At 38.3% G+C, this 18,364-nt stretch overlaps 1 protein-coding gene across 3 annotated transcripts in view; it reads right to left on the reverse strand.

Moving 5' to 3' along the window:
• CCDC91 (coiled-coil domain containing 91) overlaps window positions 1–18,364 on the reverse strand; it is a 427,400-nt gene that overhangs the window by 304,013 nt on the left and 105,023 nt on the right. For all 3 annotated transcript variants that reach the window (XM_043966436.1, XM_043966437.1, XM_043966438.1), the window contains exon 3: window positions 9,078–9,156. In XM_043966436.1, the coding sequence (XP_043822371.1) occupies window positions 9,078–9,156 (79 nt within the window). The remainder of the gene's footprint in view (window positions 1–9,077; window positions 9,157–18,364) is intronic.

The raw sequence follows: 18,364 nt of genomic DNA on the forward strand, positions 1-18,364 counted from the left end.
CTAGAAATCCATTATTAATAATTATTTTCTCATGTTTCTAAGAAATATAAAGTATGTTTATATTTTATAGCTTATATTTCAAAGGAAATAAACAATATTTAGAGTTTACAGTGATTTAAGATTATGTCACAATCATTTCTATTTCAAATTATTTGAAATATATAAATCTTTCCAAGGTATATAAAATATCATTTTTAAATTTGTGTCAACAAAACCAATGTAACCAAGATTACAAGGAAAGCTGGGAAATGATTTTTTAATCAAGCATCTCTGATAAAGGCATGATTTCTCAAATATATAGAGAACTCTGTCTAATTTATAAGAATACAAGTCATTCCCCAATTGATAAATGGTCAAAGGATATGAATGGGCAGTTTCCAGACAAAGTAATTAAAGTTATTTGTCATCATGTGAAAAAAAATGCTCTAAATCATTATTGATTAGAGAAATGCACATGAAACCAAATCTGAATTATGACCTCACAACTATCAAATTGACTAATATGACAGAAAAGATTAACTATAAATGTTGGAGGGGATGTGGGAAAACTGGGACACTAGTGCACTGTTGGTACAGCTGCCAAATGATCTAACCATTCTGGAGAGCAATTTGGAACTATGCCTAAAAGACAATCAAACTGTACATACTCCTTAATCCAGCAATACCACTAATATGATTGTATCTCAAAAATACCACTAAAAAGACGATAGAAAAGGGCCTACATGTACAAAAATATTTATAGCAGCCCTTTTCCTGGTGGCAAAGAATTAGAAATTATGGGGATGTCCATCAATTCTGGAATGGCTGAACAAGTTGTGGGATATGAGTGTGATGGAATACTATTGTCCTATAAGAAATGATGAGCAGACAGATTTCAAAAAAATCTGGAAAGACTTACATAAATTGATTTTGAGTGAACTGAGCAGCATCAGGAGAATATTGTGCATAGCAACAGCAACACTGTACAACTATGAATGACTTAGCTCTTCTCAGTAATATAATGAATTGAGAAAATTCCATAAGACTCATGACAGAAAATGCTATCCATATCCAGAGAAAGAAATGGTGGGAGTCTGAATGCAGATTGAAGCATACTATTTTCACTTTATTTTTTTTCATATTTTATTTTCATTTTGTTCTGTTTCTTCTTTCATAACATGAATAATATAGAAATATGTTTTACATGATTGAACATATAGAACCTATATCAAATTGCTTACCATCTTCGGGAAGAAGGGAAGGAAAGGATGGAGAAAATTTGGAACTCAAAATTTTATTTTTAAAATAAATGTTTAAAATTGTCTTACATGTAATTGGAAAAATAAAATAGTATTTAAAAGAAAACAATTTAACAGGCTTAAATGTTTATTCAGTTTTTAAAAAGCAATGAATAAAAGAAAAATTATTGATTTTAACACTTATTTTTAATAACAAAATTGATTAATAATTGTAATATTCTAAATGTCTGTACCACCAAATTTGTTTTCAGATTTTTCATGATTTTTACCTTATTATATGTTAACATTAACATAGAAGGCAGTGGCACAGTGGATAGAGTAAAGGCCCTGGAGTCAGGAGGACCTGAGTTCAAAGCCAGCCTCAGACACTTAACACTTACTAGCTGTGTGACCTTGGGCAAGTCACTTAACCCTCATTGCCCAACCAAAAAAAAAAAAAAACACATAGAAGGCAGCTCATTTTTTTGCCTACTGTGTCAGATAAAATTAAATGCCAGATTAAAGTTCCATAAAAGGATTTAAAATTAAGGATTACTGATTAGTTTAGGCCAGTTTGATTTTCTGTGTATTTATAGTAGTAGTAGTCTACTGCTTCATAATCTAATTAGGTTAAGTTGTATTTATCAACAATATCACCTCACCTCTACGTTGGTAAAAATCATTATTAAAGGTCTTTCTATTCATGGCTCAATCCTGAGAAAGGGAGAAAGGAAGAAATTAGACAGAACCTGAAAGTTCTACTCTGCCTATGCTAGAGGTCTGACCCTGTTCTAAGTCATTTCTATTCCAAAAGCCACAAGAAAAGTCAACAGTTTAGGACCTGATTATCTAAGAGGAAAGGGCCATTTGTGCATTACTGCTGTAGAACATTCAGTGACCCTTTTCTGGCCTGAAAGAATAATTTCAATTACCCTTAACACTGAACTCATTACCATAAAGTCACTGAAAGTTGCATATCAAAGACAAAAAAAAATCTGATTGCCAACAAAAGTTTCCCACCACCATGTAGCAGGAATTATTGAAGGAAACACAATTTCCTATCCCTCAGTAGCTGCTGTTAAGACTGCTAGGTACTCAAATCTGAAGTTAAAAATTATATATGAAGTACCTACCCTGTTCTAAGTACTAAGCTAGGTGCTGAGGATAAAACAATAAAAACAAAATGACTCTGCCCTCAAAGATCTTAAATTGTTTAATTTTATATTAATTAATTCAATTAATATAACCAATACAGAGAAGTCTGTTAGCTGACAGACCTGAGAAAATCCAACTAAGGGTCTGTGATTTCATTAGTGTAAGGAAATCAGAAATAGGAATGCCATTCATCAATAACATAGCAATATTCCTATGACTTGGTAGACAAATCCTAGGGAGACCCTAGGGACTTGCCCAGAGTCAAAGAGCTAGCTAGTAACTGTCACAGGTAGGATTTGAACCCAAGAGCAGAATTCTAAATACTATAACACTTTGCCTCTATAGGATGGCACAGAAGGAATATAGTGAATAACTTGATACATTACATTAACATAGTGCTTACCATTCATTGACTCTCTTGATTCCCACAAGAACACTGTGAGGAAGTAGTACAAACTATTTATGACTCATATGAGGAAACAGAGGCTCTGTGAGGCAAAATGAGTTGCCTAAAGAAACACAACTAATAAGTGGCTTTAAGTTTGTGCTGATATAATGGGATTTTAGCAGATACTCAAAGACCCACCTGTAGATTAATCTATACTGATTGAATCAAGTGAGAGTGATTGACTGCTGATTAAGCCTACTTCAAGTTAATTGGATTGTAATCACACCTGGCTAGCCCTTAAGAAGGTATTGTTCTCAGAAACTAGACTGTGAACTCAACTTGAGAACACCTTCAAAGACAATGGATTTGGATGACACCAACCAATCACCTTGAAGCAGGGTGTAAGGACCATCTCTGTTCGAGATGTATAAAAAAGCTTCCACAAACAGCTTGCGAAAGGGTGTTCCTGATTAAAGCAGGCTCGTGGAGGAGGACTTCAGGAAGAACCCAACCAGGCTGGAACTCTAGGCTAGACTTGAGCTGAAGCTTCTGATTTAAGGTGACCACAATTTAGATTTTAAACATCACAAGTTCAAGAACACATAATCAAGTGTCATCCTTATATTCTTTTTTTTGTACTGTTCTTATGCAAACAGTTGGCTCTATTTTAGATTTATCTTATGTAAGAATTTCAGAGAAGCTGGACAAAAACTTCACATTTATTTAACAAGGTCAGAGCTCTTACTCATATATTACTTACACCTAGTTACTTTCAAGGCATAAATTGCAATATTAGAAAAAGCAATTTACCCCAAACTATACAGACATGTTGTTAAACTAGGAACTATATAAACTAGAAGGCAGTTAGGTGGCACAATGGATAGAACCCTAGGGCTGCAATGAGGAGATCTGAGTTCATTTCCAGCCTCAGACAATGTATCCTTTTCAGATCATAATGCAATAAAAATTACATTTAGTAATTGGCAATGTAAAGATAGATTAAAAATTAATTTAAATTTAAAAAATTAATTGGAAAAATAGTCTTGAAATAAAGACCATAAAACGCTAGGTCTAACAACAATAACAGTAAAAACAAGAATAACAAGGAACAGCTAGCATTTAGATAGCTCCTGCTATGTGTTAGGCAGTGTAGTGTGCTAAGCACTTTACAAGTATTATTTTACCTGGGCTGATCTCCACAACTGCACTGCAAGGTAAATCCCATCGTTATCCCCCTTTTACAGTTAAGGAAACTGAAGCAAACTGGGCAAGTGAACTGCCCAAGGTCACACAGCTAGCCATTTACTTTTTCTGTTTTTCTACACTTGGTTGTGAGGTTGTTGTTGTTTATCCTTTTTGTTCTCAAAGAGGACCGTGAGATTGGGAGTTGATGTCATGACTTGCAGTGAATACCAGCCTCACTCTCTCCTCCAGAGCCATCTGGGCCTAGTAACAAGATATACATCATAATGACTGGAAATGGTCCCCAATATTTGAGGCGGTTGGGGCTAACTTTCCCAGGGTGACACAACTAGTATCTAATATCTGAGGCCAGATTTGAACTCAGGTCCTCCTGACTCCAGCTCTATCCACTCCACCACCTAGCTGCCCCAGTGTAGAAATATAAAAATAAAATAAAATAGTTTCAATGTGTCATTCCAGCTTGCTCAATTCTTCACCTATGTAAACCTTTTTTGTTGTTGTTGAGCCATTTTAGTCATGTCTTATTTTCCATGAGCCCATTTGGGTTTCTCTTGGCAAAGATATTAGAATGGTTTGTCATTTCCTTCTCCAGTCCATTTTACAGAAAAGGAACTGCGGCAAACAGGGTTAAGTCACTTGCCCAGGATCACAGAGCTAGAAAGTATCAAAGGCTAGAGTTGAAATCTGGTCCTCCTGACTCCAAGTGCTAGAGCTGTACCTACTCTGCCACCTAGCTGCCCACTCTACATTATAAGCAAATTAAATTTGTGATAAGTAAAACTATATGTAGTTGCCTTATTTCTGTCCCAAGTTTGGCGAAAATTATCTGGGGTATCTAATATATTTGTTACTTATAAATTAGAAGTTTTAGCACCAGTTTTAGGCATTAAGCATTTATTAAAGCATACCAAGTATTAGCAAAAAGAGAACACCTGGGTCCCAAAGTTAAGAAAAGGTCTATCTAGTGCAGAGCTCAGCCTGGCCTGCTCCTTCTTTTTCCAAGTCCTCCACCACAAGCCTGTCTGAGAACCCAGCTGAGAGTCAAAGCTCCCTCTGGGTCCTGAGGAGAGGCGGTTCCTACACACTACTCCAAGCTAATTGACCAGCATCACCCAAATCTTTTGGTTTGCTGAACTTGAGGGCAGTCGATGAGCAGAATGTCCCCAAGGTCTGAGGTTCAGAGAACATACCCCCTTAGGGCCAGGCTCTCAGGTAGGCATGATTTCAATCAAGTCAACTTTAAGTGAGTTAATCAGCAAAGTCAATCCAATTAATATAATCCCCTCAAAAGGGGGGGCAGGGCTGGCTCACCCTGGGCATTCCAAAAGTCATTATCATTCATACTTCTCCAAACACAACATGATCTTTCCAAACTCTGCAGACCTTGGTTTATGCTAATTCCTCTTCCTACCATGCTTTCCTCCATCAAATTTTATCATAATTCAGTATCTATCTCTAATATTTCCTTTAGGAAACCTTCCTTGATCAACCATGATCTCTCCAGTTACAAGTAATCTTCCTCTCTACACTGGTCACATTATTCTTATGGCACTAATCACATGATGTTTTATATGATACTGAGCTGCATATTATCCTCTGTTTTTGAGCCTATAAATCATATTTGAGACATCCCCATATCTATCACAGTACCTTGACCAGAGACACTCAAAAAATGGTTGTTGAATAAATGGGCCTTAATACTTATCAGGTGTTTTAAGTATTTTAAGCAAAGATGGTAGAAAGAAAAATTTCTTTATTCAATTCCTCCTTTTTTGCTGACTTGGCTGGCTGAGCAAAAATGCCTTAAAAGGGGGCAGAACCAAGATGGCTGAGGAAAGGCAATAACCTCTCGAGGCTCCCCACTTGATCAATCCAAAAACAACCAAATATTGCCATAAGACAATTCCAGGAGCTGACACAGATCGAGCCCCAGGCTGGCCACACCACAGAAAGAGACCTTGGGAGCCTCTGAATCGGCTACTGTGGCTGCTTCTTCTGAAACTTAGCTAACGGTGTGATGAGAGGGTTGAGCAGTTGGCCAGGGGTAGAATACAGGGGTCTTTGCTGGCACTACGATGGAACTCAGTTGTTTTGCCCATGCAGGGAACTAGGAAGCAGTCTTGAGTGGCGGGCCAAGGTCAGGGAGAGGCACAGGCACACCCAGACCTTGTAACCACAGTGAAACAGAATTTTGAATTTTGTTTCCAAGTTAAAGAGCAAGCAGGCCTGGGGTTAATTACAGACCAGAGCACAGGCCAGGAGAACCTGCCTCTCCTTAAATCGTACCACCCTGGACCCCCTGAAGCTTGAGATAGTACACCCTGGAAGTAGTGTTCCACTTTAAGAAGAAGTTAAAAAAATCAAGATATAGGCGGGCAAAATGGACAGAAAGAAAAAAATGGGGACCATAGAAAGTTTCTTTGGTGAGAAGGAAGATCAAAATACACCCTCACAAGAAAATAACAAAGTCAAAGCTCCTACGTTCAAAGTTTCCAAGAAAAATATGAATTGGTATCGGGCCATAGAAGCACTCAAAAAGGACTTTGAAGATAAAGTAGGAGAGGTAGAGGAAAAAATAGAAAGAGAAATGAGAGCGATGCAGTTAAGTCATAAAAAAAAGTCAACAGCTAGAAAAGCCAAATTGGCCAAATGGAAAAAGAGATACAAAAGCTCACTGAAGAAAATAATTACTTAAGAATTAGGATTGAACAAATGGAAGCTAATGATTTTATGAGAAACCAAGACACAATAAAGCAAATCCAAATGAATGAAAAAATTGAGAGCAATGTGAAATACATCCTTGGAAAAACAGCTGACCTGGAAAATACATACAGGAGAAAACATTTGAAAATTATTGGACTACCTGAAAACCATGATCAAAAAAAGAACTTAGACATCATCTTCCAGGAAATTATCTGCAAAAATTGCCCTGACATTCTAGAAGAAGAAGATAAAATAGAAATTGAGAAGAATCCACCCATCACCTCCTGAGATTCCTAAAATGAAAACTACCAGGAATATTATAGCCAAAGTGCAGAGCTCCTAGGTCAAGTAGAAAATATTGAAGGCAGTCAGAAAGAAACAATTCAAATACTGTGCAGCCACAGTCAGGATAACACAAGATCTAGCAGCTTCTATATTAAAGCATCAGAGGGTTTGAAGGTGATATTACAGAGGGCAAAGGAATTGGTATTACAACCAAGAATCACCTACCCAGCAAAATTGTGTATAATCTTTCAGGGGAAAAAAAATGGAACTTCAATGAAAAAGAGGACTTTCAGGTATTCATGATGAAAAGACCTGAACTGAATAGAAAATCTGACCTTCAAATACAAGATCCTAGAGAAGCATAAAAAGGTAAACAGGAAAAAGCAATTAAGAGGGATGTTAAAAGCTTAAACTGTTTACATTCCTACATGGGAAGATGATACTTCTAACTCATAAGCATTTATTTTTTGTTTAACCTTTTTTGTTTGGTTGGTTTTTGTTCTTTTGTTTTGTTTTTGTGGGGCAGCCAGAGTTGGGTGTCATGCCCAGGGTCGCAGAGCTGATCTTATATCTGATACCAGATTTGGGCTCAGATCCTCCTGGGTCCAAGGCTGGTTCTTTGTCCACTGTGTCACCTAGCTGTCCCATGATGACATCTTTAAAATAAAATTAAGGGGGGAGAAGATTGCACCGAGAGAAAGGGAAAGGGAGAAGAGGAATGGGCTAAAATATCTCATATAAAAGAAGAAAACAAAAGCTTATGGAGTGGAGGGAAAGATGGGGGAGGAACAGGGGAATAAATGAGCCTTACTCTCATCAGAATTGGCTCAAAGAAGTAATAACACACCCTCAAGTGGGTATAGTAACATATCTTGCCCTGCGGGAAAGTGGGAGGGGAAGGAGATAAGGGGGGAGGGGTGAAAGAAGGCAGGACAGATAGGGGGAGGGGCAGTCAGAAACAAAACACTTTTGAGGAGGGATAGGGTAAAAGAAAACAGAAAATAAAGTAAATATCATGGGGGGATGAATAAGATGGAGGGAAACAGCAATAGTAACTGGAGACAAAATTTTAAACTGAGGTAAGAGCAATGTAAGATGAGGAGGAAGAGGAGGATGATGATGATGATGGTACTTACTTTGCTGGGCTATTATGAAGAAAAGTTTTTGTCAGGTATAATGTACTATATAAATCTTAGCTATTACTGCTGTTGCAATAATCAACCTCATGGGTGTTTTGTAGGGAAATCTCCCTTTAAAGTACCATATAAATGTAGTTTACTATTAAAAAAAAAAAAGACAAGCAGGATGCTATCAGAAAAACTGGAAAAGGCTTACATGACCTATTGCAAAGTGAAATGTACTCTATACAAAATAACAGCAAAATTGTAATATGATCTGCTGTGAATGACTTAATTATCTTCAGCAATGCAATGATCCAAGATAACTCTGAAGGATTTATGAAAAATGTAATCCATCTACAGAGAAAGAACTGTTGGTATCTGAATACAGATGGAAGTATATTTTTACAAAAAAAATTAAAAATTAAAAATACCTTAAAAATACTATATAAAGATCATCAATAAAACAATAATACTGTGTTAATTTCAATCAATAATAATTTATAAATACCTACTATGTACCAAGCATTATGTATATGAAAGTTAGGTGCCATTCTTTAGATCTTTCAATTAGTTCATTTTAATGTAATTAATTTTTTTGTTTGGTTTTTAACAAGTATTTTTATTTTTATTGTAAATTCCAATTTTAGCATTTTGATGATTTTTCTCAAAACTCATAATAAAATATGCTTCATGTTTCTAATGTTTACAATTAAGGAAAATCTTACCATTAAATTGAATAAGCTATGAAAACTTATTTGGCACATTTATTTTCTAAAATTCAGGCCAGTTTTAGAATGTGAATAGAACACCAGATTCTTTTAATGTTCATTTTATCATTTTAGAATCAAATATGCAAGCAAGACTGCACATTTGTTAAGGAAGAAATAAGTTAAAGAATGGATTCAACGCCCTGTTGAAACAACCCAGAGAAAGACAAATGCCTCAATGAGAAAAATAAATAATAATAGCAGTAGTAATTTTAATTACAATTATTAAAACCAATACCTGTTGGAAATGCTGCCCAAGGAATAGCAGGAGAGGTAGTATGAGTTTCACCACTTCCACCCTCAAAGGTCTCTGCTGCCTAGAATAGAAAACTAGGATTATTATGGAAGTTTTTAAGAGCAATTTCCACTTAAGTTATAACAAAGAAACAAGAGATCTCAGTTCAGTATATAAATTTTTACTGTCATCCTCTACCATGCTTTCAAATTCTTAAATATATACATATATACACATACATATACACACACACACACACACATTTGGGGGTGGCAGGGCAATGAGGGTTAAGTGACTTGCCCAAGGTCAGACAGCTAGTCGGGGTCAAGTGTCTGAGGCCGGATTTGAACTCAGGTCCTCCTGACTCCAGGGCCAGTGCTTTATCCACCGCACCACCTAGCTGCCCTTAAGTATATTTTTAAGACCCTTTACTAACAGATTCCATCTTGAACTTTGCATCTCTGTCCTCAGCCCTCCCTGCCAGTGAATTTTGTACTTTAAAATCCTGAATTGGCTTTTTTTTTAAGTTGATATTTGAACTAACATATCCCATGTGTTTATAACTGTGTTGTTTGAAATTTTATGGGGATATCTATGAGTATTGGAATACCACCCCCTGCTGGAGAAATGCTGTAGGGAAGCCCCACCATGATGAGAAGCCTAGTGAGGACAAGTCAGGTGGTCTTCAGCATCTAGAATCTGGCCAGCTTGCAGTTGTAGAGCCACCTGTTAGTTCTGTCAATCAAAGTTGCCAGCCAATTAGCTTGGGGCTAGGTGTGTGGACAGCCTGGTTTTCCAGTTGTGTGGAGGTTTTTGGGAGAAAGCTGGGGAGGAGAGAGTTCACTCTGGGTTATGAGAGAGAGGGAGAGAGATACTGCGCAGCTGGTTCTCCTTGGAAATGCAGATTCCAGGGGGTGGTGAGTTTGTGTTGTTGAGGCAAAGCTAGCTCTTTGGAGCTAGCTGGGCTAGAGGCAGGTTCAGAGTGCCTGGGGCATTTTGCCCCAGAGATTTAGATTCTAATCATCTAGGAAGTGGGTCATATTTTTTTCCTTCCCCTATTCCCCTCTCTCATTGTCCCTAGCTCTATTAAGCTCACTTGTGTTTTAAAATTTGTTCCCATTAATAAACCTTGTTTTGCTTTTTGAAAGAGGCTGTTAATCTCCTTTCTTACCACAATATTATGGCGAGCCACCCAATTAACTCTCCCCATACTAAATTTGGCCCTTACATGCTTATCTCTGTCCCAAATTTTAGGGAACTTAGCTGAGGTTTCTAATATATTGCTACTTATAAATTAGAGGCTTTAACATCAATTTCAAGCACTAAGCATTTATTAAATCATATTAATTGTTAGTAAAGAGAGAGTAGATGGCTCTGAAAGTTCAAAAGCCCTACATATTGAGGATAGGGGGAGAAATAGTGGCCAAGTGCACGTGAGAGAGCATAAGCTCCCTGTGGTCCAGAGGAGAGGCAGCCCTTACACACTGCCCCAAGCTAATTGGCTAGCAGCATTCAAATCTATAGGTTTACTGGACTTGAGGGTAGTCCATGAGCAGTACATGCTGAGGTCAGAGTCCAGAGGACAGACCTTCTGGCGGGGAAAGTTTTTCAGAGAGGTATGGTTTTAATTTCTATTGTCTCTATTCACAATCCAAGATCCAACTTGACTGATTCTGGGCTGGCCTTAAAAGGTCAGGCAGTTAGGCCCTTGAGTGGGGGGGGGGGGGTTCTGAGATCCCCAAAACCCATAATTTTCTCACATAACTATAAACTATTCATACAAGAAAAATATATTATTTTCTACATTAGCCATTAAATATAAAGAGTTTCTAGGAAAAATTTCCCGACGAAATGGAGACTAATTTAAAGAGATAGGTCTCATGCCTTCATTTTAATGACATGTTCATGATATCTGAACATGTTGAGAATTCCAACAACAATCGATAATCCCTTTCTCTCAATAGTTTAAAAACATGAGACAGGTCACTTCTAGCTAAGGAACAACAAAAGGAACCGAGATTTCAATCAATAAATAAACATTTATTGGATGGCTACTGTGTGCAAAGCACTGAGCTAAGCCCTGGAGATACAAAAAGAGGCAAAAGATAGTCCCTAGCTTAAAGGAGCTCACAATCTAATGTAGACAATATGCAAACAAATATATACAAACTATATGCAAGATAAATAGGAAATAATTAAGAAAGATAAAGGACTAGAATTAAAAGAAGTTGGGAAGACTTCCTGTAGAAGATGAGAGTTTGTGAGGCCTTAAAGAAAACCAGCAAAGTCAGTTGGCAAACCTGAGAAAGGACAGAATTCCAGGTATGTGGGACAGCCAGAGAAAATGACCATACCTAAGAGATGAAGTGTCTTATTCTTGGAATGGCAAGGAGGCCAGTGACACTAAATTGACAAATATGTGGAAGGAAATAAAACATAACTAGACAGGTAAGAAAGAACTAGGTTATGAAGGATTTTTGAATACCAAACAGAGGATTTTGTATTTGATTTTGGAAGCAAGAGTCACTGATGTTTATTAAATAAGGGATGACATGGTCAGACATGAGCTTTAGGAAAATCATTTTGTGACTGAATGAAGGATGGGCTGAAATAAAGAGACTTGTGGTAGTCAGACCTACCAGAAGACTATTATAATAGTCTAGGCATGAGGCAATGAAGGCCTGCAACAAAGTGGTGGCAGTGTCAAGGGACAGAAAGGGGCATAATTAGGGTTAGGGTAGTGTTACAATACTGAATCAATAGGCAACAGATTGTATTTGGGGTGAGGAGGGGGGGAGATTTGGGGGGTGAGAGATAGTAAGGAACTGAGGATGACATCTAGTTTTTGAGCCTAAGGGACTGGGAAGACAGTGGTGTCCTCAACAGCAATAGTGAAGGTGGGAACTGGGGTTATAAGAAAGATAATGAGTTCTATTTTGGACACGTTTAGTTTAACATATCTAGTGAACATCCATTTTAAGATGTGTAAAAGGCAGATGGAGACATGAGATTGAAGGTGAGCAGAAAGGTTAGGGCAGAATAGGTAAATATAAGAATCATTATAGAGATTTAATTAAATTCATGGGAGCTCATGAGATCTCCAAGTGAAATAGTACACAGAGAGATGAAAAGAGGGCTCACAGACAGAGTCCTTTGAGATACCTACAGTTAGAGAAGATGATCTCAATAAGGTTCTAGCAAAGGATATGGGGGAGCAATCAGACAGGTAGGAGAACTGAGAAAGAGAATTACCCCCTGAAAACCTAGAGAGAAGAAAGTATCAAGGAGGAGAGTGATCAACAGTTTCAAAACCTGCAGAGAGGTCAAGGAGAATGAGGATTGAGAAAGGCCATTGGATTTGGCAACTAAGATCACTGGTAACTTTGGAAAGAGTAGTCTCGGTATATCCTCCGAGATAAGGTCAAAAGGGTTTAAGAAGAAAGGAAGAGAGAAAACGGAGGCACCTATAGCCTTTTCTAAGTGTTGAACTACGAGCAGCCAAAGAGATAGGACCATAGTTAGCAGGTATGAAAAGATCAAATGAAGGTTTTCACACAAATATTCCAGAAAAGTTCTAAAATGGTACCAGAAGGGACAATGACAAAAAATATAAACAGATATGTTTATAAGTGCTTATATTCACAGAATAAAACTTAAGAGCTTAAAGTGACCTAGAGGTTATCAAATCCAACCCCTTCATTTTGCAGATGAAGAAATTAAGATTTAAAGAGATTGAAGTAATTTGACCAAAGTTACACAGATAAGAAGAGTCAGGGCCAAGATCTTAACCTCAATTTGAATTTGACTTCAAATTCAACACTCTATCCACTAAACTACAGGACATCTACATTTTAAACCTACATAAGACTCCCAGGAACTTTCTTCTGCCAATGCTTTTAGTAAATCAGGAGGATGTCACAGTCACATCACATCACCACCCACTCCAGTTCATCCTCTATGCAGCTATCAAAGTGATCTTCCTAAAAGCATAGGTCTGTGAAATTTAAAATTGGATATTAGATCATAAATCTCCCCTACTTAACTTTTCCCTTAATTTATCTCCCAGACTAGTAAATGGAAGAAGCTTCTGGTTTTCTAGATAGAGCCTTTATTGTATATAAGGTGTTGTTGATTAGAAGGATAGGAAAGTAGAAATACAGTAGAAATCGTCTTAAATCTAGGCTTAGTCTATATTTCTTATAAAAACTCACCAAACCAAAAAAGGCCACCTTTGGAGTGAGGGAGACCGTCTGTGCTGCGCCGCCAGGAGTCCCGCCAAGCAGGCAAAAAGGCCTCCTCTGCTTCTCTCCACCCCGGAAGTCAAAAAACCCGGCAGGCAGTCTGACATGCGCAGCAGGCGGACTGTACCCGGCAGGCAGTCTGACATGCGCAGCAGGCAGACTGTTCATCTCCTCCCCAAAAGGGTGGTCCTTGAAAAACTGGCGTCTTTCAGTTATCCTAACCGACTGTTAAAAACTTTCATATTTTACCACATTTCCCCCCTTTGCTTCCTCAAGAAATGGAATGTTTCCTTGATGGAACAGTAAAAAGAATATAATAACTTTTGCTGACTAATAATATGCGAACAACAATACAGAAAAAGAAGAGAGGAAAGTTTTGTCCAGAGGGGCGATTTTTTTTTTTTCTTTCCTCATGAACCGACGCTTTGACATTAGTCTTGCAAAGGGAGAGCCTCTGCAGAGAGTACATGTTACAGATAGTATATAACAGAAAGGAGATAGTAAAAGCTAATAAAGCAAAACAGTTCATATAAAGTCTCTGAGTTCTCTTGTCTTCTTGAAGTGGTAAGATGTCATCAGGAGGAAACTGGATTCTGGTCTGGAAAACTGGATTCTGGACTCTGGTCTGGATTCTGGACTCTGGACTCTGGTCTGGAAAGCTGGATTTCTTCTTTAACTGTTTGAATTGCTGTATTTTTTTTTTTACTAAACCTTAGCATAGCATTTTGCAATCAGTAACACTTTTTACCACCATGTGTCTGGATCAAAGTCAAATTTAGTATGTGTTCATGACACCTGAAAATGTTATGGAAAGGTTATCATACCATATCTCATGGTTCCGAGACAGCCAGTGATTGTGCTAGGCCACAGGTGAATTCAACTGAGTGAGATAAAAAGATAAGTAAGTTCAGTTAAATTAGGTTAAATTAGGAGGGAGAGAGGATGAATACTGGACTGTGCCTAGTAATTGTGCTCTACATAGTCACCATCATAAGCAAACCATGGACTTATGTATACCTGTCTCTCCTTTTGTTGCACATATATTCTCTCCAGGGCCTGCATCAGAGTTCACAGCAAGTTAGTCTCTGAAATGATAAGTTTCCATATTTCTGAAATCTCATTAATTTCACCAAAGACAATATGATGGTAAAAATGTGTGCTATGCTGCATAACTGAGAATATATTAGTGATATATACAATAATTCCAAACCATACCCAGAGTATAATGACATATAAATAATAAATGAATGTAAATAGCTGATTATATTAGACATTGTTACATAATCTTCTTTTAGACATTATTACATAATCTTCTTTTAGCAAGTAGACCACATCATCTTATACATGAATTCTCTAGTATAACAGTAGCAGATACTTAAAGTGGTGATTAATTCATCAAAAAGAAATAAGACTTCAATTAGCAAGATTCAATATTCAATAGCATATACTTAAAATGCCTTTGAAAAGTCACTTAGTTTACAAAATTTAGTTTTTAAAGAAAAGCAAAAGAAACAAAAGTAAAAAAAAAAACAAAGCAAAACCAAAAACCAAAAATAAAAGGCAAAAGATTCGCTAAGCACCCTTTTGTGCTCTTAAAGAACTTAAAGGTGTGGTGAATTCCAGGTCTTTTCAGTGCCTTTCAAAAGTCAAAACAAAACAAAAAACAAAAAGGATTAAAAAAAAAAATAGGTATAGGGTAGGGAAAAGGGTGGGAGAAATTGAGGTGGGCCAGAAAACTATGCCATGTGCTTCAGTGCATTTTTGCCTGTGGAAGGAAATGCTTGTTAAATTTTAAGGTATTTAAGCTGCTAGAGTTTGGGGTATGCCACATTGTTTTAACTGGTTCCCCAATTCTCTGCATGCCAAAGTGGCAGGGGTTTCTGAATTGTCATTGATCTTTCTAATGCTGTCATAATGTTCTTTATGGTAGAAAATGTGGAGTTCTCTAGCATCAGTTTTGTCTGTGCCACTGATTCTCAATAAAGGCTGATTTAATTGATGAACCACAACATTCAGCTGATGCTGCTTAGCAAATGCTACAATTGTATCATTTCCTCCCCACTTTCCAAATTTCTTTAATTCATCAACATATTCTTCAAAAGGGGAGTCATTTACTCTAAAAGACTCAAACTCTTGTCTATGGTTAATCATATAAGAAGCAGCTTCTTGTCTGTGTCTGAGATGATTTCTACAGTGACCTTCTAGCTGGTCTGCTAAAGCCCTAAAAAGGCAATTTCCGTCTCCTGATACTTTACGAAGACTGAGTCCCAAAGCATTTAACTGATCAGTGGGATTCTTAAATGGGAACTGCCTGTTTCCTCTCAACTTTCTTTGCTCTTTAACAGTTGCTATCGTTAGGGTTTTTACCTCTTTAGCGTCTACCTCAGGTCTATCTGAAATCTCTTCACCTATGAATGGTGCAGGCTTTATATGAGAGCAATGAATCCATGAGTCTTTTTCACCAATTTTAATGGCAGTAGGAGTTGTCAATAATACCTGAAAAGGTCCTTCCCAGGCGGGTTGAGTTCCACTGGTTCTCTGAAAATTCTTTACATATATTTTATCTCCTGGGTTGAAGTTATGCAATGAAAAGTCTAATGGTCCTGCCTGGACCACAGCTCCTGCCTCATGGAGTTCACGTAGCCTGGTCTGTAATTCCTGTATATAGGAGGCAACAGAAGTATCACCTCCCACCAGTGATGTATAAACTGGGGAAAAAGTTTTAGCTTGGATAGGAGGGTGACCAAAAAGCATTTCATAAGGAGATATATGAAGTTCTCCCCTTGGTCTACTTCGTAGATAGAATAATGCCAATGGTAGAACATCAGGCCATTTCAAATGGGTTTCAGTACATAATTTGCCAATCATACTCTTAAGCTCTTTATTCATACGTTCAACTTGGCCTGAACTTTGTGGATGGTAGGGCGTGTGGAATTTTGGAGTCACTCCCAAGAAAGAGTAGATTTGGGATAAAATCGAATCAGTGAAATGTGTGCCTTTGTCAGAATCGATGCGGGCTGGTGGGCCAAAACGAGGTACTATCTCTTTAAGAAGAATTTTGGCAACAAAGGCAGCTGTGGCTCGGGGGCTGGGAAAGGCCTCCACCCACCGAGTGAGCTGATCAACTATAACAAGGCAAAATTTATAATGTCCTGCTTTTGGCATAGTAATATAATCAATTTGTAAGTGCTCAAAAGGTGTATATGCTAGAGGACGCCCTCCATAAGCTTTGGCCTTAAAAGCATACTGATTATAAGACTGACATGTGGAGCAGCCCGAGCAGATTCGAGATGCTGTATTAGTCACACCTGGTGCTATCCAGGTTCTCTTAATAGAGTCTACAATGCCTTGTGTACCAAAATGGCCTTTTCTGTGAACAGAGAGGCATACCTGGTGGTAGAATTTCCCGGGAAGAAATGGCTTACCTTCCGGAGACACCCAGATGCCATTGATCTGTTTCGCCTTAAATTTCTTTTTCCACTTTTCTACTTCAGAATCGTCATAGGTTAGGTTGGAAGGAATATCCTCAGAAGGTGAAAGGTTAAATACATGTTCAGGAGCTTCTAATGCAGCAAGCTTGGCTGCAGAATCGGCTCGTGCATTTCCCTTTGAAACAGGATCACTATTCCCTGTGTGGGCAGGGCAATGTACAACAGCTAGGGAAGAAGGCAGTTTCAGGGCATCTAAGAGGTCCTTGATAAGGTCCCCGTTGGCAATAGCCTTGCCCGAGGATGTTAGAAAGCCTCGTTGACGCCAAATCATACCAATAAAGTGGCATATGCCAAAGCCATATTTCGAGTCAGTAAAAATAGTGGCACTCTTACCTTTGGCTATATTACAGGCCTGTGTAAGAGCCACAAGTTCAGCAGCCTGTGCACTAAAATGGCAAGGCAGAGAAGCTGCCCAGAGGGTGTCATAATCAGAAACTACAGCAGCTCCCGTAAAACGGGTTCCCTCTCTCATAAATGAGGAACCATCTGTATAGAGGACAAGATCAGGATTTTCTAAAGGTGTATCAAAAAGATCATCATGGGGTTTTTCAGCCATATCAACTAAAGAAGCACAGTCATGCAACGGTTCCCCCGAGAATGGTAAATTAGGGAGTAGTGTTGCTGGATTAAGAACTGTGCAGCGTTTTAAAGTGATATTCTCATTACCTAACAGGGTTATTTCATACTTAGCCAGCCTTTGATCTGAAAAGGCTTGTGTCCTGTGACGTAGTAAGAGAGCCTCCACTTCATGAGGGCATTGCACAGTTAGAGGGTTACCTAGGACCAAATCAGAGGCTTTTTCTACCAAAAGCGCTGTGGCCGCCACTGCTCTAAGGCAAGGTGGCACTCCAGCCGCTACAGGGTCCAGCTGAATTGAATAGTAGGCTATAGGACGCTGGTTAGGCCCCAGTGACTGAGTCAGGACTCCAGAAGCCACCCCCCTTTGTTCATGCACAAAGAGAGTGAAAGGCTTACTATAATCTGGCAGTCCTAGGGCAGGTGCTGATAACAAGGCCCGTTTTAATTCTTTTATGGCTGAGAGATGCTGGGGATCCAACTGTAAACTGTCTGGAACAGAACTTTTTGTAAGAGCTATGAGGGGTTTAGTAATTTCACCAAAAGAGGGTATCCATTGTCTACAGTACCCGGCTGCTCCTAGAATGGCTCTCAACTGCCTCTTAGTAGTGGGGGCAGAGAGTTGTTGAATGGCCTGGACTCTCTTAGAAGAGACAGAGCGAGTTCCAGCAGCCAAAATAAATCCTAAATATTCTACCTGGGGCAAACACCATTGTACCTTTGTCTTGGAAACCTTGTGTCCTCTCTTGTGCAGCTCCAGCAGTAAGTGACGGCTATCTTCCTGACAAATTTCAGCATTAGGAGAGGCCAAAAGTAAGTCATCAACATATTGTACTAGTGTGGAGGCTTTAAAGGTAATAGAGGCCAGATCCTGCTGTAAAATTTGGGAAAATAATGTGGGACTGTCTACAAATCCCTGTGGGAGTCTAGTCCAGGTCCACTGTCTATTTTTCCAGGTAAAAGCAAATAAATATTGGAAGTC

Source organism: Dromiciops gliroides, chromosome 5 (assembly GCF_019393635.1).
Source record: "Dromiciops gliroides isolate mDroGli1 chromosome 5, mDroGli1.pri, whole genome shotgun sequence".
Classification (NCBI taxonomy): domain Eukaryota; kingdom Metazoa; phylum Chordata; class Mammalia; order Microbiotheria; family Microbiotheriidae; genus Dromiciops; species Dromiciops gliroides.